The 27,930-nt window shown below is 44.6% G+C and overlaps 2 protein-coding genes across 7 annotated transcripts in view; one reads left to right on the top strand and one right to left on the bottom strand.

Annotated features, from left to right (window-relative positions):
• Nucleotides 1-7,374, bottom strand: part of phldb2b (pleckstrin homology-like domain, family B, member 2b) — a 38,512-nt gene extending 31,138 nt beyond the window's left edge. For all 6 annotated transcript variants that reach the window (XM_028969620.1, XM_028969621.1, XM_028969624.1 and 3 more), the window contains exons 1-4: nt 7,208-7,374; nt 3,166-3,237; nt 2,885-3,008; nt 1,448-1,630 (exon numbers count right to left, since the gene is read on the bottom strand). In XM_028969620.1, coding sequence (XP_028825453.1) covers nt 1,448-1,630; nt 2,885-3,008; nt 3,166-3,237; nt 7,208-7,228 — 400 coding nt within the window. In that variant the 5' untranslated portion in view covers nt 7,229-7,374. The remainder of the gene's footprint in view (nt 1-1,447; nt 1,631-2,884; nt 3,009-3,165; nt 3,238-7,207) is intronic.
• An 8,508-nt stretch (nt 7,375-15,882) lies between these two features.
• Nucleotides 15,883-27,930, top strand: part of malrd1 (MAM and LDL receptor class A domain containing 1) — a 36,205-nt gene continuing 24,157 nt past the window's right edge. Inside the window, exons 1-11 of the mRNA XM_028961868.1 lie at nt 15,883-15,892; nt 15,982-16,044; nt 18,164-18,292; nt 18,882-18,970; nt 19,066-19,239; nt 24,007-24,130; nt 24,703-24,807; nt 25,933-26,085; nt 26,168-26,273; nt 26,539-26,903; nt 26,989-27,425. Coding sequence (XP_028817701.1) covers nt 15,883-15,892; nt 15,982-16,044; nt 18,164-18,292; nt 18,882-18,970; nt 19,066-19,239; nt 24,007-24,130; nt 24,703-24,807; nt 25,933-26,085; nt 26,168-26,273; nt 26,539-26,903; nt 26,989-27,425 — 1,755 coding nt within the window. The remainder of the gene's footprint in view (nt 15,893-15,981; nt 16,045-18,163; nt 18,293-18,881; nt 18,971-19,065; nt 19,240-24,006; nt 24,131-24,702; nt 24,808-25,932; nt 26,086-26,167; nt 26,274-26,538; nt 26,904-26,988; nt 27,426-27,930) is intronic.

The following is a 27,930-nucleotide window of genomic DNA, read 5'->3' as shown; positions in this document are numbered from 1 at the left end:
GACACCTTGAGTTAAAGATTTACAGCCGCGGAGAACCTTTTTGTACACTCATATAAAGGAAAAACATACGTGTTCTACTTATAGTTCATTTTTTTGTCTCTTGGTGTCATTTCCACGTCCACTGTTGTGTGTGGACAGTGAAAGCGTGGCCTGCTGTGTACTGTGCATGCGTCTGCACGGCGTCTGCAGGGGTCTTAGTCCGTGACCTGCGACTTGCGACTTGTGTACTCTTGTGAACGTTTAGGGTACGTATGAGAACGCGCGTAATGCCTGTTGGTCAAGTTTGTGGAAAAGGTTGCGGAGATGCGCAGATGTGCTCACTTCACTTTTACTTGGGCTGATTACGAAACACTGTCAAACACGGACTGCTGTGCCACGTCCATACGAAAGAGGACTTTGCTCCTGGCAGACGCTGGATTTCTGTGGATGTCTCCTGTTTGTCTGCTCTTTCCACGTCGTCACTATGGAGTGAGGAGTCGACTACTTGCTCTCCTCTCCTCTCTTCTAAACCTCATCTTCACTGGCAACACCATACAGGAAAATCTCGCCATAAATCTCTCTGCTGGACAGGAAGCAGCATTCCACTGTGGTGGTTGCTTGGCCGCCCGTTTAGGCGCTTGGGGGTGGGCATATGGCCCAGCGTCTGCAGTCCTGCTTTCTGTAAATCCCACTATTACATTATACACATGTAAAGCGGGAGGGGCCTCGGCCATCAGTCTTCCATTGTCCATTTGCACAAGTGATAAGATGTCAAAATAGGCCAGCCATGTGTTTGAATGCCAGGAGGATGTTTTCATTCCACTCTCTCTGGTAGAGAGCACCCAAAAAAGGAGAAGTGTGAAATAAGTGGAGCGTTGGCTCTTTTGCACCATTTTCTTAGTCCTTGGAAGCTCTGAGTCACTGCATAGCGCACAACAGCCATGCCAAACCCACTGCACACCCGCCAGCAATGACGTACGAAACCAGTGTACCACTGGAAAAAGAGATATCAAGAACAGCGTTCCAACATATATGTGCTTTAAAGGGTCATAACTCTCTCTCTCTCTCTCTCTCTCTCTCTCACACACACACACACACAGACTTAACAAGCACTTACAAGCAAATAGTAAAAATATTAATTCACCAATCAACCATGCAACCAAATTCAATTAAAGTGTGTTTGAAGTGCCCCATGTGTTTGTGTGATTTGTCTTCTTTACCAGCAGAGGGCAATAGTAAGTTTCCTCTTGCGCCATAAAGAAAATCTGAACACAGGAGAGAGTTTACAAAGAGTAGGGTTCAGATGTTATTGCTAGCTGATATGAATACTTCCTACTCTTCAACTGACTGGCCCAGAGCTATTTTAGAACAACGGAGCCAGGCAAATGCCTGGTTTCTTGCGCTGGTTTCGTGCAATCATGCAGTAGGTCTATAATTGTTCCCGGGTGTGTGTTGAATTGTCACATACCTTGTGTAAGGTGTGTGGGCCTGGTGACGGGGACTCCATCCAGAGAGCACAGATGGCCGCACGGATCAAGGGTTATAATGCTACCCTTGTTCTCAATGATGCAATGCTCTGCCTCAATGCCTGGACCCTCGATTGTGATATCCTGAGCTACCTGGGCATCTTCGCGGCCGATCCGGGTCAAACCTGCGACAGAAGTGTCATTGCTGTTCAGGAGCCAGCATTTTGGTTGGGCTGTCTGAATGGACATCAAAACTAAACTAAACCCTAAATTGACTTTTCAGGAATTAATCTACACAGATTCAGATAAGATAAGATAAACCTTTATTAGTCCCACATATGGGAAATTGCATAAAGTGCCACATAAAGAAGCAGTACTAATTGTTAGAGACAAGCAAAAGGCTTAGAACCATGACCTGGATGTCTGGAAGTCACAGGTATCAGTTGAGTGATGCATTTGTCGCCCACAACTTTCCCTACAACAATATACTGCAGATTTGGCCTCCTTCTCCAGAATAAATGAAACAGAAGTGGAACCAAATGAACATGAAAGTCGTGCTGCATAACATGCCATCCTAACTAATGGCGTGAAATGATTAATAGCAGACGTTGACCTTATGAGGTCTTGTTAATTTGAAATGTAGTAGATACTGGCAACAGAAAAAATCCCAGGTTCCTTTGTTCAAGTCAGAACCAAGCCAGAGGTTTATATTTGTCATCGTTTGTCTGTCCTGCCACTGGATGAGAAAACACAATTGTGTTGCTCTTCTCGTCATTTGTCTTTGAGAATCTCCCAGCATCCCAGAGGGAGGAAGCAGCTTTGACTTGTTTTCCTGCTACGATACTTCATTTCCTCTCCTCGAATGGGGTCACGTCCCTATAACCCCCACAGTGACAGTGCTAGGGGTGCGGGAGGCTGCCACGTGACTTAGGAATCAGATGCCGGTGATGCCGTAATGGGATCTGTGGCTTGGTGCATGCACAAGCCCTGTGTGGACAAAATAAATAAATAGACAGAAACCCAGGCCGCACCCGTTTCTGTTTCAGAGACAAACTGGCATCCTTAAGATAACTTCGGATTTAGGTTCAACCTCAAGCCAGGAATAACAATAACAGAGGCTCACATCCTCTGTCACACTAAATCTTCCATAGGTTCTTAACACCAGTCACCAAAGTGTTGAGTCCACCAGTTTAGTGTTACAGACAACACTACTGGCTTTGATGGTTGAAATGAGCAATAATTCTTTGCATTTGAAGCTGTATATTTCTGAGGCAACAAAATTATTTGCATTTTATTTAGATAAGCATCTTAATAGATCCTAATATAACCATTTTTGTCATAGTTATTCTTTTCATTGTATGTTTTATAATTGTATTTTTATCCCTATATGTTTTGTTTTTGTGTAAGTTGTACCTGCTAGCTTTATTTGAATGTATTACCTTCCTTCAGAGGCAGTAAGGTGATGGCTACGCTGAGACGTCCACTCCCAAGGCTGACCAGGTGAGGAGTGCCTGTCTGCACTTTTAGTCCCTTCCCAGTGTCAATCAGGTCCAGAGGAGGGCTCTGCATGAGAAAGGAAGAAGGCTTTATCTTCATAGCTTCCATGTATTATTCCTCACTTCCACATGCAAACCCAACTTGACATCTTGAAATTACATATAAAAATGTTGCATTGTATTATGAAAACCCAAACACACATTAATAAAAGAAGGCTGCTTACCTTGAGACTGTCAGGGTTGGGTTGATCAGACTCTGGCTGAAACAGGCTGTCTGTGAAGTCTGGGCCCGTGTCCTGCAGTAGAGGAAGGGCTTTCAGCTTTACTCATAATATATCAAGAGTTTCTGTAAATTCTAAATACGGTCACACAATTAAACATTCCTAGGCAGGGCTGCACACACACACACACACACACACACACACACACTCGTTGGGCAGACAGAAAGACACTTGGTTCAGCTGGACTGTTTGTGAGCCGATCCGATGTAGCTGTTACAGGCCAGAGAGCTTGTGAGCAAGGGCTGCTCTCATGGGAGAGATTAGTAGAGACTCAAACCATGACTAGCCCCAATCCACACTAACGTGTGATCTGTAAAGGCGCATGATTACGCACGATTAAGTTGAATTGCCTTCTAATGACTCACGTTCACAGTTGCTGTAATGCAGCGTGAGGGAACACAAACACTGCAGGGACACCGGTACATGCCAAACACTTGCATGCAGCCACCATTTCTGGGGTAACACAGGGAGGAATGCCTGCATGAAAGCATTCCAGATGGGAAAATTCTTCTGAATCAAACAGAGGGTGGGAGGATTGGACAGGAATGTTCCATGCCTACGATTTCCCACGAGCCACTGGGTGTACTTGGCATGTCACGCCAGCTAAGGAACAGTGAGAATGGATGGCCCTTGCTTCATTACAAACTTCCTGAACAGTCCAGAAGTTACAGAGGAGTTACCGAGCAGATGGACAACAATAAAGATGCATCTCTCTCTGGCCTCGGCACCAAGAGGCTGTGGCTTTTTCTGTCCCATCACTCCACATTGGGCAGAACTGCAGAGTCCAAAACTGTGACAGTGACCTACATCTATTCCCTTGACTGTAAGACCCTTTGGTAATTTTTGGCTGATAAAGCTTAGATTGTGTTAAGAATATTTTATCTTCATTTCTGCCTCTCTTTGTTCCTTTGGATGTCGTTGCTTTCAGGACCCCTTACAGTAATAACGATTGTGTCATGAAGGTAGCAAAAGAGACGACTCTGAACAACAGAACTTTCAATAGGCTCTAATTATTACTGTATAAAGTGCTTGTAAAGGGACGGGAATCTCTTCCACATTGACACTGAGACTCGCAATTAGCTTCAAGCTGATGCTAAACTTGCACATTGGACCTGCAGGGTCCAATATTAGCCATTTGCAGTCCATTTCTGTATCATCACAGCAACAGGCCAGAATGATTTTCAGCCTCAAAGCCTCACCTCTTTCTAGCAAATTCCTGACACCTAACAGACCTGCTGCAATGCAGGTCTATTGCACCATTATTCCCATCGTAATGGAACATGAACCATAGATGCAGAGAGAGAGGGAGAGAGAGAGAGAGAATAAAACTGTGTGAGAGAGAGATAAGTAGACAAAAACACGTGTAGGTTATTATCTAGTGGATAGAGATGGAAAGGGTTGGGAGTCAAGCTTAGATCATCTGCCAAAAAACAGCCACCCACAAAGCTCCCACCAACAAACCACAAATCCACATGAAGTGTGTGAGCTGCATTTGGGTGGAGCACATTAGAACCTCTGGAAAACCGCTGTATCCTCTGGTCCTCCCCTGCCTCTTCCCGCTGGCAACCCTAAGAGCTGGAGGAAGCCCGGCTCACAAATTGTGCCGCAGACCCCCCCTTCGCCGCCATTTCCTTGGATTCAAAGCTGACTTCCTTTTGTGTGGGGCGGACGCTTTCTGAACACCCTCACTGCCTCTCACACGCCAGTCTAAAATCAGTCCTGGCTTTAATCAGGGAGATCAGCTTCCTTCAGCACTCCGCCAGTGTACACAACTCCGCTCGGCACAAAAACAGGCTCATTAATGGACCACTAAACACTCTTTATGTCTTTATGAAGTTCTGTTTGGGCCTTGATAAGACACTTATCAGATTTCAGATTTTAGACAGAATACGCGGGGTGGGCTGAGGTTGGCGCTCCACACTGACATCCTTTGTGACCCCTCATAGCCCCTACCTGCCGCCAGGTGAGCAGGCATGTTCCTGCACGGCCGGGCCACCTTCATGCCTTGGAGCCACATTCCCGAGCCATTCCCGAGATGCTACTCGATCCTATCAGTTCCCAGATGAGGAATTACAAAGGTTATCAACTCCTATTTAGTTCACTTGATTCCTCAGATGGCTTTCCATCTCACTCTCTCTCTCTCCTTCTTTTGACTCAAGACATTAATAAAAAGGTACTATGTAGATCCAGACAAGTCTGAACTTCTGCTGCCACATCAAAGACACGTGTGTAATTAATAGGTTTAGGGGCGAAAATGAAATCACGAGGCGGGGGATTTTTACAGCACATGAACAAAGCTAGAAATGAATGTGGGTCCAGTCTAGACCGTTCCTTACAAGATGTACTGGCAGTCAGCAAGATTTGTTCTGTAAATAGATATTTTTCAGTAAATAATTTGGTTTGCATCACTAAGAATGTTTGTGGGTTGGTCAAAAGAGATGATGAAAAGGGTGTCTATAAATCATAAATCCAGACAGAAATTGGTTTATGTCTTGGAATGTCTTAATGTTAGTTTAAATTTCTAGTAACCCATTTTCATTAAACGTTGATATATACATTAAAATAATGATTACATTTGTTAATACAGACAACAATTTTTACTTTAATCAATGCTTTAATTGTGCATGGCAATCCAGTAAACCAGGTTAACACTCCATGTCATGTAACAGGGGACAGAGCCATGCCCCCTTCACCGTGCCACCCCGTCACATGTGACAAAGCGCCTATTGTTGCCTGCTGCACTGTGCAACATGGGATCCCCTCCTGCATGCCACACATTTATGAGGGGGTGACCAAGCCCCCTTTCTCCCTGAGATCCACTCTTCGCAGCCAAGCCAGGACCTTTACAAGACAAACCCTTCTCTGTTTCCCATCTCTGGTCTCCAAAGCCAGATTTTAAGAAACTATGACCAAAGAGGGAGGACTTTTATGATTAAAAATTAGGTTCACATTTTAACCTACCCAAGTTAATGCAAGAGAAAGATCTTCCTATGATTAGTTGTGTAGTTTAATTAATGAGAATGGGACACCACAATTGACCCCAGAAAATTCAGTATGGACCCTATTTTGAGGACCACCATCTTATGAAGTAGACTTTGGACTGTAAACGCTATCAAAAATGAACAGACAGAAGTTTATAAGCACTCATAATTTAGGTGGTTTAGTGATTCATTTTCTTGGTTGGAATTGTGCAACATACTTGAATGATGACAGGAAACAAGAATTTGTCTCACACGACTGGATCTAAAATCCATACAAGCTCAAAATTATGACTGCAGCTGTAAAAACTTACCTAACTTACACAGGAAGATGACATTATTGTTATGCATGCAACCAGAGTTGCAACTTGCCCTCTAACAGAAGGCACGGATATCAGCCCTGCTATTACAGTCAGTGTGACTGACACTTCACACACACGCGTGTCAGGTGACTCGTTCGTAATAGTGGTTCACTCTTTGGTCAGAAGTCACAACTACAGGTGTGTGCGTGTCACCGATGCAGATCTGTGATATGACCAACGCCTGACTAACTCTCTCTCTCATCTAAATGCTGCCTTTAGCTGGTGAATCTGCTGTGCTCTGGTGGTCTGAACTGTCCTCCATTTCAACAACATTCATGGTTTCGGGTCGTCTGTGCGATGTGAGCTATTCAAAAGATATGCATCTACCCATGCACTGCTGCACGTGACAGATCCCACAGACACAACACAGCTGGAATCATGCTAAGGCTTGCAGGAGGGACTGCAGGGGCATGCAGTGTGTGCAGAAATCGAGAAACAACACACACTGCCTTTGTCTCTCATGAGTAACCTTTACAATCAAACGTCTCTCTCTATTGATTGTAGTGTTCCTTCATTATACATGATTCTAATTATTATTCACATGAAAATTACTTTAAATAAAAAAATTTTTTTCTGAGTAGATTTTACATATATTTTATAATCTGTTACAACCTTTGATAATCTATAGAAAGCACAAACTCTTACCATTGCTGAAATGTTAGTCATGATGTAACACAAAGTCCACAAGTTGCTAAGGTGAACGAAGCCCCCCCAGAATCCAATTTGCCCCCCTTTCCCCTGTCTTTCCGTGGATATGGATATGTGGTTCTCGGAGCAGCAGGGTAGTCTGGACCGACTGCCTTTCCTCTCCGTGCTCTGCACCGGAATGTGCAGCAGCTGGACGGGGACCCGGGCAGGAGCCTCCGCCTGCGCACTGGGGGAGAGGAGAGTTGAGGAGAGGAGAGGAGAGGAGAGGAGGACAGCTCTACAGTAAACAAAGATCATGAGTGGGCGACGCTCTTTCAGAGGTGTCACAAGCATCGTCGCATTGTTAGGGGCAATGAGTGGGATTTTGGTGAAATGGTACACTCATTCTGCAAGGAGCAGAAAGTTTAGGGTCAATTTGAAATTAACTTATTTTTCCATGAAAGTAAAAACATGAAATGGGTTTGGATAGAAACAATTTAAAAGAGAATAATAAATAGCAATTGTCAAAGTTTTAAATAGCAATAGTAACGTCCTTGTGTCTCTGGCCCACCAGGTGGCGTCATATGTGTGTGTGTCTGACGTAATTGGCTTCTCCATGTGTTACTTTACTTTACTTTACTTTACTTTATTTAGTGTTGAGAGGAACCTTTTGTGTAGTCTTTTTGTGGCCATCCTGCCTTCTTTTCTGTTTTTTCTTCAAATGGACCATTTTCGACCATCTCTTTTTAATGTACCAAACAACAACAAAAAAAAAGTAAAATAGTAGGGAAGAAAGGACGACCTCAGTACTATTTTTGACAGCATTCACAGATCTTTGCTGGATTTTCTCTTACTCATTAAATAAAAACTCTAAAAAGACGTCTGTGAACTTACAATACAAGTACAACCGCACTTCCAATTTAAGATGCCCACTGTGCTTTTGACAGTATGCAATGGAATTGGAAAGACAGGGAATGATACAATATATACATTAATATAATACCTTACAGATTGGGGTCAAACTTACACAAAATACACAAAAATGTGTAAATCCATGTACATCATGCACTTTCACACTTGTGAAAACCGTAGATCACAGGATTATGGTTAAGTTTATAGTTAGGATTTTATTTTGAAGGTTCAAGCGAGCTTTATTGTCATTTTAGCTACATACATGTTAAGAAGTACATAGTGAAACAAAACAACATTTCCCTGGAACCAGGTGCTACATAAAACATTTAAACAAAGTCACATACTGATATAAAGTGAACGTGTGGAACATCGACAAACCTTCATCACAGAATGTCTCTGTGAAATCATGTTCCATCCGACACTACCAGTCTGCCAGCTCAGGAGCTCAGTGATGCCCTGGTTAGAATCTTGTAAGAGATGTTGTCAAGCATGCATACAAACATGTGGGGCCATACAAATTGCATTTCCATTTTGAGACGCTGCGATGACATTTCAGCAAATTGGACTGGACTAGCCTGCCAAATGTAGGTTGATCATTTTCACTTTCATCAAATGATGTGCCGTCTTTTTGTTCTTAACACATTACCTATGAAATATTGAGCTCTGATGTGTTTTCACACACCATTTCTGAAGTGTTTTTTTTTTTTTTTTTTTTTGAGCGGTGTACAAATATAAGAACAAAAAGTTGCACATTTCTATAATCAGTTTGACTGCTTTTAGTTTATTTTGGATAAGAAGAGAAGGGAAAGAAAAGTAAAGAGGAAGTATAGAGGAGACCTTCTAAAAACGTGAATATTTTGGGGTCTCATAAATATGACAATATATACATTTATATACAGTCTAAAAAGTGATTATATATCTATTATTTGGTGTGAACACACACACTCACACACACAGTACCGGGATGGTTCAAAGAATAGCAAAAACTAGAGGGATTGTTTTTCCTGCAGCCTGCTGCCCACTACAGGATTTATCTTGTCAGTGTTTGGGCTTGTAAGTGTATATGTGTAAGTGTAGACTTGTGATTCTGGTTAAATGGCTTTATTTATATCAACTGTCCTATTTGGGGGCAGAAGTTTGCCCGAATCCCAATCTGCCAAGGTGCCACTGAGGTGCCACTGAGGTGCCACTGAACAAAGCACTGTCCCCACACACTGGTCCCCGGGCGCCTGTCATGGCTGCCCACTGCTCACCAAGGGTGATGGTTAAAAGCAAAGGACACATTTTGTTGTGTGTGCTGTGCTGCAGTGAATCACAATCACTTCACTTTCATATTTATATGATAGTCAAGACATGTGACCGGCTTAAATGTGTTAATACATTGTTGGTTTCATGAAGCAAGATCTGGACTGTGGTGGTCAATCCATGTGTCAAAATCATGTCTCATACTCCCTGAACCACTCTTTCACAATTTGTACCCAACTAATCCTAGGATTATCTTGGAATATGGCATTGCTACCATGGAAAAAAGTTCTTACAGCTCTACATGAGTAATTATGTTACTACATTTATTCACATATTTGCATAGACATTAATATCTATGAGACTGGGGAAACACTGATATAGGTTTTCCCCCACAAGCTTTCTATATAAGCAAAGTTTAACATGGAGGAGCCTGCAGGCATTATTGACAGCTCTCACACACCCCACTGTGAATGGATTTAAGGCTCCTCTTGTCAATATGTCTCACCACCAGGTGTTGTGCAGCATTCATCTCCTCCTCTCCCCTACTGCATTACTAATACCCACACAGGGCGTATCAGTGGACATCACAACCTCAACCACCAAGGGGAGAACAACAACTTGGACAACAAGTGGAATTTGCTGGTGCCATGATGATGTTAGTTGGAGAAAACTAACCATTACACAATAACAATTGCTCCATTTCTTATCTGACTTTTTTCGTTTACAACTTAACTTTCAGTTAGAACACACAAAGGCACAGCTATTTACTGTGCTTAGGGACTTGTCAAAACTGTCCTGTAGCATATAATTTCTTCTCCATAGACCAGCCAAGTCAGTCATAGGAATGAGTAGAATGGCAGCACGCTGGAGGAGGATTTCTCAGTTGCACTATTCCAATCCCACAAGAGCGGTATGCATAATTACACTGCAATTTGTGTCCCTTCATTTAAGTTTCTGCCTCAGTGCCTGCGTGAAAACAGTGTCAACATCGCATTAACTTTTCAACCAATCTGGATACACGGGGGCAACAGGGTGAGAAAAGCATAGAGGAACACACCTTCTACACACGTTTCTACTGATATGCAGAAACCAAAACCAAGGCTGAATCTTTTGGGGTCTCATTATTATGACAATATATACTTTTGTACAATCCATACAGTGATTGTCTTTTTATTAATCAGTGTAAACACACACAAAGTTCAGGGCAGTTTCAGAGAATAGCAAAAACTAGAGGGATTGTTTTCTTGCAGCCTGCTGCCCTCTACTGGATGTATCTTGTCAGTGTTTGTGTTTATGAGGGTATATGTGTGTGTGTCTAATTCTGGATATACGAAAACTGATACACGAAATACGAGAGATACGAGATAAGAAATGTGCCTCATTTAAATGTGTTGGTTTCATTAAACATTATGCTTTATGGATAAATACTGGTCCGAGGTTTACATACAGTGTAGACAATATTTGCCAGAAGATCCAAACTGTCACCTTCTGCTGAGAGAATGAACTGCAAACTGCTGGAATAACTATGGACTGAGAGGGTGTTGTCCATGAAAGAAACATCTGTTCCAAAATCAGCGCATACAAATTCAAGCTGCCCAATTGGAGAGCAAAAAATTAATGATCAGACAAGAAGGTCACAAAGACCATAGATACCTTTTGAAGAAGCAGATGTAAGACTGTGTTGTCACACATTGTGCTTTGGGGCGGTTTTGCGGCCAGTTGTACTGGTTAATTGCTCAAAGAAGATGGAAATCAACAACTGGTTGATAGTTGAAACGTACTTGGGTATTCATTAGGACAATGATCCAAGCATACATCAAAACTGGTTGCGGAATGGAAAAAAACATCAACCACTTGCAATGTCTGAAACAGCTCTTGCTATTAGAGCCTTTTTTGAATAATAAATCCTTTCTTTCTTTTCTTTAATCATTTAACAACAATGAAAAAAAAATCCCCAAAAGCACCATTTATGTCATGCCATTCATGTTAATAATGAGTTTATGTTAACTATTTACCACAACTGAATGTATATACCAGCCTCAAAGGTGCAAATTAGAAAAAATGCCTTCTGGTTCTGGACAAATAAATTGATCCAGTTTATATTTGTTTACATTTACATATTTTGTTGCCTGTGTATTATATACTTCTGGAGCTGCATGTGCATCAGATGAGCCACAAGGAAATTGAAGCCTATAGAAGTTGAGGGGGCATTCGCGGAAATGACATCATCAACACCATTCACCAAACACAAAGTTTGCCACAACCAGAACACCATCTCTAATAATCCTATACTTAGGATTTAGTATCTTTATGTGTGCAGATTTTTATTTCCTTACACTTCTGTTTTCTCACTGACTTGTGGCCCACAATTGTAAAACATAAAGTGCACATTTTGAGGGCAGGCCTTGTTAGTGCAGTAGATAGCGTGTCAGTCTCATAGTCTGAAGGTCTTGAGTTCAATCCTCAACCAGGGCATAGATTGAATTATATTTTACTTTACTTTTCAATTCTATGACCATTAGCTGGTTTTTATTAATAAGAGCACAGACTGTCTATGAGCTGGTCCAAGAACAAAATATTATCTCAAACTGAAAGTACTTTAGCTTGTCCAAAATCAACCAAGGTTCAAGTCCCTGGTCAGGCAAATTGTTGTGTTACCACTGAGTAGAGAGAATTGTTAGCAATACTTAAGAGAGTACATTTTTTGCCCATTCATCATTCAACAAGCCCTACAGTTGACACCCCCACACTTGACCCTTCTGCACACAAGGAAAAACTGTAGGAGAGAGAAAAAAAGAAAGGAAGAAACATTGGGAAGGAGTGGTAGAGAGGGACCCCCTTCCAGGGTAGAGTGCAAATGTTGTCAGTGCAGGGCTGGTGATGATTTGTACAATATAATAATAAGTCCTACAGTTGTAGGGTTGGAGAAGTCCAGAATGTAGTCCAGTGTCATGGTCTAGATTACGTGTCCATAATGATGCTACTGGTCCACTTGAAGATCCCTGAAGCTGTAGTTGTAACGGTGGTGGTGGCTGTGGTGACCCTCTGGTTCATTTAAAGCTATGTCCATGTTTAGCAGTTGTCAGGAACCAGGATGGTCTCTTCACTGGGGTCTGCCAGTAGTCTGGGTGCTTGATTCCGTGTCTCGGAGAAAACAAACAGAAGCAGCGGCAGACGGTTGCACTGTACGACCGATACTGAAATATGTGGTTATAGTGGTATATTGGTGCTACAGTGGCCCGGTACCCTAACTAGGACAGCCTAACTTTGTCTGTGTCTGTGTCTAACAGGGGGACTCTGTGATAAACTGGACTTTATAATTGACACTGTGGCAAAGTGAAGTGAAATGAGGGTCTAGGACTTTAACAAAAAGCCATCGAAAACAGATTGCATTTAAACACTGAGACTGTGTCTGAGTCCCGGACACTGACAGGCAAGCCGTTCCACAACTGTGGTGCTCTATATGAGAAGGATCTGCTTCCAGCTGTGACCTTCTGTACTTTTGGTACCAGCAGTACCACCCATTGATCGAAGGGGGCGCGGCGGGTCGTAAAGAACTAAAAGTTCACTCAGGTATTGCGGGGCGAATTTAGTCAAATCTAAATTTGATGGGTAACCAGTGCAGTGAATGTAAGACTGGGGTGATGTTTCTCATGCACCTACTAGAGCATCCAGACAGTAGTGCGTTGCAGTAATCTAACCTTGATGTGATAAATGCATGGACCAACTTTTCTGCATCATGCATTGAAATGATATTTCTTATTTTCGCAATATTTCCAAGGTGAAAGAATGCTATCCTAGTGACATTATCTATGTGCGAATTGAATGAGAGACCTGCATCAATGATGACACCTAGATCCTTTACTTCAATACTTGGTGAAATAGAAAGGCTATCCAGGGTTATGATGTAGTCAGCCATCTTATGTCTAGCTGCTTGAGACCCAAGTACAAGAGCTTATGTTTGGTCAGGGTTTAACAGGAGAAATCTGTTTTCTCACAGAATTTGAAAACCTCTTTTCAGCTTTGTGATCAAGTTAAAACATAAAGTTCTCAGTTTACCAGGATATAGACTTGAAAGCAAACCTTGTTAGCACAGTAGGTAGCGCATCAGTCTCATAATCTGAAGGTTGTGAAGGACATCGATTGATTTATATTTTACTTTACTTTTCATTTCTATGACCATTAGCAGCTTTTCATTGGGCAGCAGGGTCTTTACATGTTTCATGATCAGCCTCTCAAAGCACTTCATTATGATGGGTGTAAGTACAACGGGACGGTAGTCACTGAGACACGACACTGAAGACTTCTTAGGCACAGGCATGATAGTGGGGGTCTAAAGACACGTTTGGAACAATGACGGGGCTAAGTGAAATGTCAGTGAGAACATCTGCCAGCTGGTCTGCACATTCTCTGAGCATCTTCCAGGGATGTTGTCTGGTTGTCTGGTCCAGCAGCCTTTGGTGAGTTAACTCTGCAAACAGTTTTCCTCACGTACGCTGTGGTTAGAGACACAGCACCTGATCACTAGAAGGAGGGTTGGATTTCCTTGCAGTCACGTCATTCTGTTTGTCGAATCATGCGTAGAAGTCATTGAGCAAATTTAGTAGGGAGGGGTCACTATCACAGGCACAGATTTTGGTCCTGTAGTTTGTGATGACCTGGATGCCCTGCCACATGCGCTACGTGTCACCGCTGTCCTGGCAGTGGCTGTGAATTTTCTGTCCGTGTGTTCTGGCCACCTTGTCACCCTTCCTCAAGGCGGAGGCTTTGAGCAGCTCATGTACCTCTGTAGTCATGGGGCGGGGCTCCACCCGGTACACACTGGCGACATTAGTGTAGACGGGATTGAGTGTCGCAAAGTCCACATGTTGATGGAATTTTGGGAGAACTGACTTGAGATTTGCATGGTCGAAATCTCTGTCTATAATTAACAGTCCATCTTAACCGGAAGAGATGGCAAAATCTCTGGCCAAACACATAAAAGAAATAAACCATTAAAAATGTAGTGGCCTAGCATTTAAGGAAGCAGCCCCGTAATCTGAAGGTTGCCGGTTTGAATCCCGACCCTCCAAGGTGCCACTGAAGTGCCACTGAGCAAAGCACCGTCCCCACACACTGCTCCCCGGGCGCCTGTCATGGCTTCCCACTGCTCACTCAGGGTGATGGGTTAAATGCAGAGGACAAATTTCACTGTGTGCTGTGCTGCTGTGTATCACATGTGACAATCACTTCACTTTCACTTTTCACTTTCACTTAAAAGCAGAGGACACATTTCATTGTGTCACCATGTGCTGCGCTGCAGTGTTTCATAATGACTTCACTTTCATATTTTGTAAGCATCATGCTGAATCTTCCGACCCAAGTGCAAAATATAAAGTAAAAGGTTTGATATACAGAAAGCACAAACAGGTATTCGAGACAAATACAAAACATGTGACGCGATGACCTCTTTTCCCCTTATAAGGGACAAAAAAACAATATCAACTAGGTGCTAGTGAGCACAAGTCTCTACTGAGGCATGTGGGTCAACACTAGTCTGTGCCAATCAGGGTCAATTTTGCTGGCTGTGATTAGTAAGTAATCAGTAGGTTGGAGAGTAGGAGCAAGGCAGGTGAGGCTGGAGGTGTGACAGTAAATGACTGGTTGCTGAAGTGAAATGTAATTAAATGGTTGTGAAAGTTTATGTACGTTTAATAAAAATAGCAGCACCACAGGTTCCATCCATTTGTTTTTTAATAGTTTTTATTTAAAAATGGCAGAATTCCAGACAAGGCAATAATTTAAGATATAAGAGCAGATTATGAACAAATGTCAAATTGCAGGGCGTCCCTTAGTGGCAAGGTCTGTAAGGACAAGAAATGGCATTATTGACTGTCATCAATGACTGGCACCTTGATCACGTTGGTTTATGATCCAACTTTTTGAAAGCATTATGCTTGGTGCTTTACTGCATGTAAAGCTCATGTTTTCTGATTGATAAATTTTTTGTCCCTGATGGGGACCCTCTTGCCTTTAATTCTAATTTCAAGGTAGGTGTACTTATAATTTTAGATGTTTGAAATAAAGGTGTTTTATATATTAGAAAGGAATAATTATGCATTGGAAATCCCTCTTACATACCTCACAGCATTGGGACCTCATTTATCTCTGTACAGTTGTTCTGTACGTACTACAGTGTGGGCTGCAACACATTTAGTTTGCAAAAGAACACATGAAATAATTGAGGGACTATCTTACATTTTAAATGCTGTTAAGGAAGAACACACAAGCATGCACAGACAAAACGGAATACAACCTGTTGAGTAACAGCCATAAAAGTCATTTATGGCTTATTGGTGTAAAAGGAAGAGAGCACTCTTTCACACTGCACTCTTATTCATCATGTTTTTCTTTCTATATAATTACTAAATTATAGTTAAAACAGTTCAGTTGATTGAATAATTGCGACATTAATCTTCATGTGGGAAGCAGAGTTCTTGTGACCACATTAAGAAAAGTCTTTCGATGGTGTGTTTGTGGGCACTTCTTTTTCTGTCATGGTCTCTGGTGAGTGAAGCCAGTAGACAATGTTCCCCTGGAGAATTTGAGTGCTTAGATGGATTATGTGTCTCAGATAAGTTTCTGTGCAACTTCAGCAAAGGACAATGCAGTGGCAGCCAACATGGAGTATGTGAGTACAAATGAGCTTCACTCTAACAGTCAGGAAGTTTAACTGAAATAACTTATCAACACTGTAATTCATGATTTTTTGGGGTAAAATAGAATTTTTACATATTATGTATATAAAATTGGTTATTTACCTAAATTATAAATTTGCCCTGGATCACAAAGCACCTCTGTCTCATATAAAACTTCAAACTTTTTAAAAGGACATGCTTTATGTTAAAAAAAAAAAAAATCTCGACCACTTTATTAGGTACATCCATTGTTTGCAAGATTACTTTGAAAATTGGAAATTACAATTACAAGTTACTATATTTTAAATGTAATAGCAGTGCAACTATTTCAATTAAAATATAAAAGTAATGTACATTTGATTACTTTTATTACTTATGTAAATTATTAAGTAATATTCTTAACTGTTAGACATTTTGAAATTGTGTAACTTGGCAGAGCTGGTCAGAATTCAAATTTGACTGCAATGTGTGGTCTTCAAGTAGGCATGCCGCAAGCTTCTGCAGAGTCGTGAGGGTGGTACATGCCAGTGATGGCGTTAACCATGCCATCTTTCTTCTCTGAACAACGTCGCCTTCACTGTATGCTGTTCAGTCTGAAACCATCTTAATGGAGCAATACTGGAGTCCATATCAGTAAATGAAATCAAGACACTTGGTCGGACCAGGGCGTGGTTCAGGTTCATTTATGACAAGTTTCCCACACGCTTCCTATAATTCTCCTGAGATCCCGCACATAGCGCATATGTCATAGTGGCTTGCTATTCTTAAGAGATTGTCTGCAATTATTTGTAATGCCACGGTTGGTGAGAAAGAGAGATGCATACAAGGAGAAGGAGAAAATGCAGCATAGAAGGAAGCAACTATTACTGTATCCACAATGCACGCCCACCTAATGCTGCATAATGTCTGACATATAAAGTTTCCAAATCACCCACAGCGAACGAGAAGTTGCTGTGGGTTATTAGAACCCATGCACGACTACGATTTGGTGCCAGGGGCACCTAGGCATCACAGAGCCTAGAAGTAGTCACTGCGCAGTGCTGTCCCTGTCCTGGCTCAGCCCATCTGGAGGCGGGCCTGGGAACTCGCCTTAATCCTATAGATTGTGGAGGGAGTTAAAGGTCCAAATTGGCAAATATCATCCACAAAACATTATTAACTTGGACAGGCTCTCAAGTTCTAGTTGAGTTTAATTGTAATTTCAGCCACATAAGTTAAGTGATTGTCATTGTGAAACACAACACAGCACAGCACAGCGTGTCCTCAGCTGTTAACCCATCATCCTTGGTGAGCAGTGGGCAGCCATGCACCCGGAGAGCGGAGTGTGGGGACGGTGCTTTGCTCAGTGGCACTTTTGGTGGTTTGGTGGGTCTGCTTCTTTACCCACTAGGCCCTCACTGCCCCTAATGTCCTCTTCGTTTAACCCATCATCCTTAGTGATCAGCCATGAAAGGTGCCTGGGGAGCAGTGTGTGGGGACGGTGATTTGCTCAGTGGCACTCAGTGGCACCTTTGCAGTTTTCAGGCAACCTTATTGTTATGGGTCTGTTTCCTTACCTGCTAGACCACTACTGCCCATGTTAGACAAAACAAAGTTACATGCAGGATCTACAAAGAAGAGTGTGACAAAATCACCTCTGCAAAAAATCAGAAAAGCAAACCTTATAGAACCTACTAGAAACATCTGACCTTTTGCCATCAAGTAATAAAGCACATTTTGCAACGGGATCAAATATTTAATTAATTCATTAAAATTTGTATAAGTGGGCAAACTTACAAAAAATAGGCAGGGGTTCAAATATTTTTTCCGTGACTGTAGCTCATATCTTCTCTTCTAACTGGGTTGTATTATAATTATCACAAAAAGGTAGTTTTCCATAGGTAGAGTTAAAAGTATCCACACCTCATTAAAGTCTAATTATGTGTTTAACATCATGCGTTCTTAACTGGCAATATGTTGAAAAAATACCCTCATCGACATTTTACAGTAGCGGAAACTATTTTTTTTCAGTTGCATATGTGTAGTTTTTGACTTTTATTTCTTTTTATTGAATGACACCCTTTTGAACTCATGTTGAGTGTTTGCACGTCCTCCATTTTGCATGTTCTTAGTAACTCTTCATTTGAATTTGTCTGTGCAGGTTTGCAGTGTGATTTTGAGGAGGGTTTGTGTGGTCTCTTCAACGGTCCAAATGAAGACAGAGGATGGTCCAGAGGAACCGGTCAGACAAGCTCTGGTCCTGAAGCTGATGCCAGGGGGAACTTCACAGGTACTTCTTCATTCTCTGAGGTGGAGTGGTATTTAATGAGATGCATCAGTTTTAATCAAACCTTATGTGGGTCTCAGAGAAGATTTTAGTGTTGGACACTGATTGAGTATAACAGGTAAACAGTTCAAGTTTGGAGCTGTCTGATTTACTCCCCTCCACTTCCTCATGGTTGGGATTAATGATAATCAAATTAATGAAAGTAAGGTCGGTGGGGTTAAATCTGTTCAATAACAGTGGTCTTGTTGCTGCCCTTTTCCAACCAATGTACTTTGGACATAGAGGAAAGTTGCCCAGCCGATAGAGGAGTAAAGAGAATTAAGGGGGATGGGCAATGTTCAGCAGAAATCTACTCCAGTAAATCTACACTACTGTGTAGCATACATCTTCGCAACATCAACTATCAGTTGTTCACAGAGGACCATAAATGGACAGAGAATATTGAAACAGGTTAACAAAGTACTATAATTTATTTAAAATTAGGGGCTATAAAAACACAGGTTTGGGACATATACTAATATGTTTAGGGTTTCCTTTAACTATAGACTTGTAGTACTTTCTATTGGTATGTTTGTATATGGCTTTCTTTTAGGTCATTACTTGTCTCTGAGGTCTCCCAATGGAGAGAAGGCCATAGCAGATTTGATCAGCCCTGTGTTTCTACCGTCAGACTCCTGCAAGGTAAAGTCTGACCATACATCCTGCTATAGGTATTATTTTTAAAGGAAAGGTTGGAGGACATAGATTAACATAGATGTTTTCTCCACCTTGTGAAGGTAGAGTTCTACTGGCATTTTGGCAAAGTGATTGGGGAGCTGCAGGTTTTGATCCAGTCAAACAGTGGCAGCAAGAATGTGGAAGTGGCCATGTGGACGACTCAAATGCCAAGTACAGACACTGACATTTGGCAACAAACTGTAGTCCCACTGAAGAGCAATACTGAATTTCAGGTTTGTGCATGTCTGACAGAGAGAGAGTTCATACAATCAGCATAAACACAAAAGCTTTTATTAAGTGCTATGCATATACAGAAAACAGTCTGTAGTACAACTGTAACATTTCCATTATTCCTGGATGAAATCGTATGAACCATGTTCTGTGATCAACATTCAATAAATATTGTGTATTATAGAAGTCACTGTAGTTGTAATGCAAGTAGTTGAAATAGGGTTATGATCGTGCCAAAAAACTGCAACTCTAAACTGCAACTAATTACCCACCCAGAACGTTTTGTAATTATTTCCACTACCAATTAAGTGAACTTATTGTATGTTTTTATAAAGTATGTGTAAATGGCAGAGGCCTGTAGTAATTAATGATTTAAATGCCCTCCTGTCCAATCTCCTCATCTATCTCCCTCCTTCCCATCTTGTACACAGGGTGTCTGGGATCTCTTATCATGCCAGAACCACTCCCACCCATCAAACAAAACATATGCTAAATTCAGTTTACTTTAATTAAAGAATTTAATTGGGGAACTGCCTGGGGAACTTGTTTATTTTTTTTCACAAAAGCCCCCAATGCCCTAATGTCCCATGTAGAGACTCAGGAAAAAAAAAAAATCCCCCTCTATCAGTAACCAGTCATAAAACAAATGGCTTGGGAGAAAACAGAAACTGTACTTTGGACACATGGAAAAAGTCCCCCAGCTGATAGTAGAGTGAAGCAAGGTTAATATATTGACAATCTAAGAAACTGAAGGGGGATGGGCAATGTTGAGCAGAAATCTACTCCTGCTTGTTTTTAAGTGTTTCTACAGAATGCTCTGTGCAAACACATCCACATTTTACCAACATTAACTGTTCCATTGTTTACAGAGGACTGTAAAAGTGTCACGACTACGGACTTACGGGGGAAGGAAGCGCAGAGGTCTGACATACTGGGAAGGGGTTTTATTATACAATAAACAAAGAAATACAAATAAACAATGGCGAGATGGCCAAAAACAGTTTAACATAAATCAAGAACTGAAACAAACCCGTAGGCGTGTGGCGATTGCCAGAACTCAAAACACATAAAACTAAACAAGGTCAAGTTCGTGCATAGAGTTCACGAAAATGCCAGCGACCCCGAACGGGCGGAAACTTCCGGCATTTATGGGGCGTCAGGATTAAAGTCAGGTGTGGAGGCCAGCTGCAGGCAATCCTGACAGAGCCCCCCCCTCCAAGGGCTACGTCCTCGGAGCCCCAACAGTACCATCAGTGGAGGCGGCGGGGTGGACGGCGGCAACCACAGGGCTCCTGCCCTGCTGTATCCTCCCCTTGGAGGACCCGGTCCCTCGGGCTGGCTCCCCGGCGTGGTCAGGCGTGGCGGCCCCGGTCCCTCGGGCTGGCTCCCCGGCGTGGTCAGGCGTGGCGGCCCCGGTCCCTCGGGCTGGCTCCCCGGCGTGGTCAGGCGTGGCGGCCCCGGTCCCTCGGGCTGGCTCCCCGGCGTGGTCAGGCGTGGCGGCCCCGGTCCCTCGGGCTGGCTCCCCGGCGTGGTCAGGCGTGGCGGCCCCGGTCCCTCGGGCTGGCTCCCCGGCGTGGTCAGGGCGTGGCGGCCCCGGACCCTCGGGCTGGCTCCCCGGCGTGGTCAGGCGTGGCGGCCCCGGACCCCTCGCCTGGCTCCCCGGCGTGGTCAGTCGTGGCGGCCCCGGACCCTCGGCCTGGCTCCCCCCGGCGTGGTCCCGCTTGGGCGGCCCGCGGACCCTCGGCCTGGCTCCCGGCGTGGTCCCGCTTGGCGCCCCGGACCCTCGGCCTGGCTCCCCGCGTGGTTCCCGCTTGGCGGCCCCCGGACCCTCGCCTGGCTCCCCGGCGTGGTCCCGCTTTGGCGGCCCCGGACCCTCGGCCTGGCTCCCCCGGCGTGGTCCCGCTTGCGGCCCCGTACCCTCGGCCTGGCTCCCCGGCGTGGTCCCGCTTGGCGGCCCCGACCCTCGGCCTGGCTCCCCGGCGTGGTCCCGCTTGGCGGCCCCGGACCCTCGGCCTGGCTCCCCGGCGTGGTCCCGCTTGGCGCCCCGGACCCTCGGCCTGGCTCCCCGGCGTGGTCCCCGCATGGCGGCCCCGGACCCTCGGCCTGGCTCCCCGGCGTGGTCCCGCATGACGGCCCCGGACTCCCGTACCTGCACACAATAATCAGGGCCGATCCATCTGGGTACGTGTGGGCCCTGTCTCCACATGTCCCCTCTGACACATCTTGTGTCACCCCCTGCACCGCGCAGGGAGATTGTCCCAGAGCCTCCGGCGACTGTTCCAGGCACCCCAGGCTGGTGCCTTCTGGGACTATGCAGCCCCTCTCGCTGCACGGCCCTGGTGCCAAGGGGGGGGCATTGCCAGACCATCCGGCTAGCCCCTTCTGCGTCCGTTGGGACAAGCAGGCCCTCTTCCTGCCTGTCCCAGCTGGGTCCTCATGCCTACCCGGGGGCTCTATGGCGCTCCACCCCTCTGGAGGCAGACGCAGGCCCATGCCTGCCCCGCCCTCCTCACTGGCTACCGGAGGACCCAGCTCCATCGCTTCCCCACCTCCCCTCCCCTCAGGAGGAGTCCCCAACCCGAACTGCACCCCCCCCAAAAAATTCTTTGGGGGAGCACCCCCCCCGGCTGGACTTAGGGGTACCTTGGGGCTTGTCCACCTCGCCTTGGACCAGCACATTCGGGTCAGGAACCTCCTCCCTGGGGTTCAGCTCCGCGGCTGGGTCGCCATCTGGTGGACACAAAGAGGGGAAGTGGGGGCGACATACGGACACATATGCCACACAGACACACACAGACAGAGACAGACAGAAGAGAGGGTCGTCTGGCTCCCTCTCTGGGCTCTCCGGGACCTCCTCAGGGGGCACAGCCAGGATCTCGGGAGGAGCGACCTTCTCGTCGCCCACCAGTGCTGGGTCTTCTTGCCCCGGATCCTGACTGGCACTGGATGTGGTGGAGGGGCAGAGTTCGATCCCTGGCTCAGGCCGATCAAACTCCGCCCTCAGTCTCTGTTGGAAGTCCCGAAAACTCCTGTCTGTCTCTCCCTGCTGCCAGAGGGTTGTGCTCCAGCCCCATGCTGATCCAGTCAGACACGTGAGGATGGTAGTGATCTCGTCTGTGTCTGCTGCCCCACTGAAGGGTCCCGGGACAATTGGGCGGTCCCACACGGGGCTGGGCACGTCGCTGGAGATGGTGGTAGGTGTGTGGTGTGGAGGGGGGTGGACGTCTTCTCCAGCAGGTGTGGACGCTGGTGCTGCGCTGCCATTTTGCTGGGGAACGTCCGGGCAGAGGGAAGGCGGGTCGGCGACTGGAGCAGGAATGGAGGATTCCCTGCGAGGCAGTCCCGGCAGCGCAGTTGCTGGCTGGCGACCTCCCGTCGCCCTCTTCCACCAGCTTTCCTCACACTGCTGGGAGGGACGTGGGTCTCCACGGACCTCGTGACGCTCCTGGATGGGCGCGATGGGCGGAGCCATCCCGGCACCGCCTGCCCAAACGGCGTCATCCTGGTCGTCGTCCGTGTCAACCTCGTACCCCCGGAAGTCACATGGGTCATCACGGACGCCGCGATGATCTCGGACGCGCACGCTGGGCGGAGCCATCCCGGCACCGACCGCCCACCGAAAATCCACGTCATCATCGCTTTCGTCATCCGTGTCCTCCCACCGGTGACTCCAAGGGTCGTCCACCCTGCGGACATCCTGGACCCATGGCGCGATAAGCTCCCATGGGCAGTACTCTGGCCATTCGGGCTGGAGGCTGCCCACCTCCTCGCTGGAGGAACGCCGCCGTTGTTGTTGCCGCTTCTCACCCCCCTGGAAGTGACGTGGGTCCCCACGGACCTTGCGACGATCGCAGACTGGTGCGATGGGCGGAGCCCAACTCTCGTCTCCCGTGCTCTCGTCGTCGTCCGTGTCGTCCCAGTCCACGGGGAGCCTTGCCAGCAGAGCGCAGATTTCTTGGCTCGACATGGCGAAGATCGTGGGGGTCGCATCTTCTGCGCTCGCTGCCCACGTCACTTCCTCGCTGCTGCCGACGCCAACGTCCTCGCTCCGCCCACTCACCCGCCGACGTTGTCGCTTCCGGGTTTCGCGGAGTTTCCCGGGGGTGACGTCATCACGCGGCGCCGCGTACCACGGCTTCTCGGGGAGAAAACGCTCCACCAGAACGGGCGGCGCGTCTCTCCCCTGCCGTCCGCGTTCGCCGCGCCGGGCTGCGTCCTTCGCGGCGTTTCTTCTCCTCTGCTTTCCACCTCTGCGCTTTTGGGTGGGTCGCTGGCATTCTGTCACGACTACGGACTTACGGGGGAAGGAAGCGCAGAGGTCTGATATACTGGGAAGGGGTTTTATTATACAATAAACAAAGAAATACAAATAAACAATGGCGAGATGGCCAAAAACAGTTTAACATAAATCAAGAACTGAAACAAACCCGTAGGCGTGTGGCGATTGCCAGAACTCAAAACACATAAAACTAAACAAGGTCAAGTTCGTGCATAGAGTTCACGAAAATGCCAGCGACCCCGAACGGGCGGAAACTTCCGGCATTTATGGGGCGTCAGGATTAAAGTCAGGTGTGGAGGCCAGCTGCAGGCAATCCTGACAAAAAGGGCAATTTTAAAAAGATTTCAGGGCATTTTTCTAAAATGTTTAGAAGGTTTTTCTTCCTTTAGAAAGACATAATTTCATACTAAATAGATCTAGTTGGCCTAAAACATTTGCACCTGACATGAGATGATATTAAAATTTTTCTTTTCCAAAAACCTGGGATCAGGTGATCATTAGGGGACAAATCTTCAGCAATACTGACCATTTACAGTCTCTGGCCATTGATGACCTGTCATTTAGCCAAGGCTGTGACACTCTCACAGGTAAGAGGGTCAGTTCATCATATATACATTTCTGCATATATTTTACATTTTTGCAGCTTTTGAGCATTTATAGATGCAGAATATCGCCATTTGGTGAACCTCTGCCTCCCTTAGTTACTAGTCATGTTTGGGGCAGTGGTTGGCCTAGTGGTTAAGGAAGCAGACTCATTGAACTGGCAGGGTTCAAATCCCTACAACCCAGGTGCCACTGAGGTGCGCTTCAGCAAGGAACCGTCCCTGCACACTGCTTTTATGTGTGCACCGTGTGCTGTGCTGCTGTATTTCACAATGACAATCACTGTAACAATTTAGTTACAACATTTTGTCATTCAGCTGTTTGTTTTCAATACCACTTACAGTTGGTTCCCAAATATTTCAAAATGAGTAAAATGTCACACTTACATCATTACATTAGATTAGATACATTACATGTTGTATATGTTGTTTTTTAAATTGAAATATGAGTGTATACACTGTATTCCATTCCACTGCCATTATATACATAATGTACTTATTTGAAGTGAGTGAACCTCCTCAAATGATTTTCCAAGCAGCTGAACAGAGCCAATTGTTTGTGGGTTTCGTTTCAGACCAAGAACATCTCCTCTCCTCTTTCTGCTGTGCAAATGGAGAGTGTGTTGAAAGCAAGAGAGTGTGTGACTTTACCCTGGACTGTCCAGAAGGGGAGGACGAGGACAACTGCCGTGAGTCTCATTTCATTTTCATTTGCTGATATACTTTGACTGAAAGAATGATATAAGTGATAGGGGGCAGTGGTGGCATAGCGGTTAAGGAAGCAACCCCATAATCAGAAGGTTGCTGGTTCGAATCCAGATCCGCCAAGGTGCCACTGAGCAAAGTACCGTCCCCAAACACTGCTCCCCGGGCACCTGTCATGGCTGCCCACTGCTCACCAAGGGTGAGGTTTAAAAGCAGAGGACACATTTCGTTGTGTCACCGTGTGCCGTGCTGCAGTGTATCACAATGACAATCACTTCACTTTCACTTCAACAGTCAAAGTTACAGAATGTTGCTTTTGCACAAAAAACATAATTGTCTGGTTCATAAACCCAAATTATGCAAGTTACAACCAGTTGTTTCCAAATTCATGAGATTTATTCATTTTGTGAACAAGACAGTCTAGATGTTTCATTGATTTCAGATTAGGATATGCTTCTGGAACTAAATATCTTAAAGTATCATTTAAGATAGAAGTTATTTAAGAAATTAGTTGTGAATAGTGCATAGAGAATTTATTTCTATGTCTTATAACAATGTTTGTCAATACATATCATTAACTTCTCTTAATAAGCCTTTATTTTAGGTCTTAATAAGGTTAGGGTAGAAGAAAATAAATATTATATCTATATATGAAGCTTTATTAGAAATGCAATTATATCCCATTGTAAAAAAAAAAAAACAATATCTATGCAGATATATTACCCCAATGTACCCTGCTATTAATTAGTCCTGAGAAATGTTTAACATGAACTAAACATTGATTGTAAGGAAGCGGACCCATAATCGGAAGGTTGCTGGTTAGAATCCCGAGCCTCCAAGGTGCCTCTAAGGTGCCTTTCATTGCTGCCAACGGTTCATCAAGGGTGATGGGTTAAAAGCAGAGGACACATTTCATTGTGCTTCACAATGACAATCACTTCACTTCCTTTATGATGTAGAAACAACTAGAAATGAACACATGCACCACTTAAACAAGAGACCCCAGGCCCTGAATGTACATTACTATACAACTCACAAATACTTTTTACAATGATCTATATATATATATATACACTGTTGTAAAAATATTCTGTCTTGTTTTCATGCAGCATCCCAGTGTGATTTTGAGGATGGCTCATGTGGCTTGTTTGAGTTTGTTCCTGGAGATGGTTTCGACTGGGTCAGAAGTTCATTTACCGGATTGACTGCACAGCATCAACACCAAGCTCCACCTCGAGACCATACCACCAACACAAGTGATGGTAAGTGATACAAATATCCATGCTTGGTCAATTTTCTTTGTTTGTATTTTGTCCCACATTGACCAGTCACCTGTTTGGACAGGTCATTTCATGTTCCTTCAGAAAAACAGTAGCAGCTTTTCCCAAAAGGCTTTTCTTCGGGGTCCAAAATTCAGCCAAGCAGCATCAGGATGTATCATGACCTTTTGGTGAGATTTCCAGACTGTCTCTTTCATTAATGTTGCTATTTTGAATCCAAGTCAAGGCTCTAAATGCAACTTTTTGGTAATCAGCAGACATAACATAAATCACCATAAGTTCCAATATATTCAAGATTGCATTAGCAAATATGGGTCCAGTCTCATCAACTACATTGCATTACAAACAAATCCTTACAACTGTAATTCATAGGTTAATTTACAGACCACATCTCTTTTCAATGAACATTTGTCTTATTTCACTACCTTCTCTTAGGTACTTCAGTTCTGGTAATAAGGTTGGTGCTGCAGACATGCACCTTCTTATTGAAGGAGAAGACAGTGTCACTATTCTCTGGCGTACGCTCTATCACCAAGGCAACCAGTGGCATCCAGTGACTGTCCAGCTGGGTCGCCAGTTAAAGCCTTTCCAGTTCTCATTAACCAAGCTCAGTTTGGGCATGTATGATGGCATGTCCGCCATTGATGATTTAGTCTTCCACAACTGTTCCTTGCCCCAGCCGGCGGTAGAGTGCCCAGCTGAGCAGTTCCACTGTGGCTTTACACGGGCCTGCATCAATCGCCTGCTGCTCTGCGACCTTGTGGATGACTGTGGTGATGGAACAGATGAGGAGAGCTGTTGTGAGTGTCTGCTGGTTGGTTTAACCAATTAATATTAGACCATTTGCCTAATGTCTCTCTGATCCTCTTCCTTCTATCTCTTTAGCTCCGGATTTAATGTGTGACTTTGAGCAGGACTTGTGTACCTGGTCTCAGGACACTGAGGGGGATGTCTTTAACTGGATGAGAGTGCAGGGGCCCACACCAACTGAGACCACCGGCCCCTGGGCAGACCATACTCTCGCCAATGCCAATGGTCACTATCTTTACATTGAATCCTCCGCTCCACAGGAGTTCAAAGACACAGCTGTGCTTGTCAGTCAGCCTTTCAAGCCCAGCATCTGGCGGGATGAGCACCAGTCTAGTTCCTCCTGTGTTTTTCGATTCCACTATCACATGTACGGCCAGCATGTCTTCCGGCTAGCCGTCTACATGCGCACCAAGAGCAATGGGAGGGGCCATATGCTTTGGGTACGATATGGTGACCAAGGCAACCTATGGCACAGGAAGACGCTCTTTCTCAACAGTGCTCAACCCTTTCAGGTAAATTAACTTAATAATCTTACAAAGAGCACAATGACTGAGTGAATAAGAAAGTACCATGGAATGTTCATCTCACAATACAAAAACATTTTAAATATTCTAATCTACCATTCTTCAGATAAACTGGGAACCACACAGTCACATCTATTCAATTTGTGTCTAATTAATATGAGCATGTGAGGTAGAAGTTTCTGCTTGTTTGAAAGATGGCCAGTGATTTATGATTTATCAAGAGTTATTGTGTTATTCAACATTGTGATGTTCAGGAAAATCCTGCCTTTCTACTGATGTCCCCCACTTTCTTATCTTATTTTAAGAGGAAAAGACACTTACGTTCCTTCATTTCTTACACCTTCATAAATGGTTATCATATTCCTGTTTCTGTCTCTCTTGTTTAATTCTGTGTTTTTATGCTTTACTCTTAAGTGCACTAAATTATACATGTATGTTGGACAATCTATCATTTCCACAAAAGGAACAGTTCAAAGAATTCACAAAATGACAA

The sequence above is a fragment of the Denticeps clupeoides genome, chromosome 2 (assembly GCF_900700375.1).
Source record: "Denticeps clupeoides chromosome 2, fDenClu1.1, whole genome shotgun sequence".
Lineage (NCBI taxonomy): Eukaryota > Metazoa > Chordata > Actinopteri > Clupeiformes > Denticipitidae > Denticeps > Denticeps clupeoides.
Note: the sequence above shows the minus strand (reverse complement) of the source record. Positions and strands in the feature narration are given on the sequence as shown.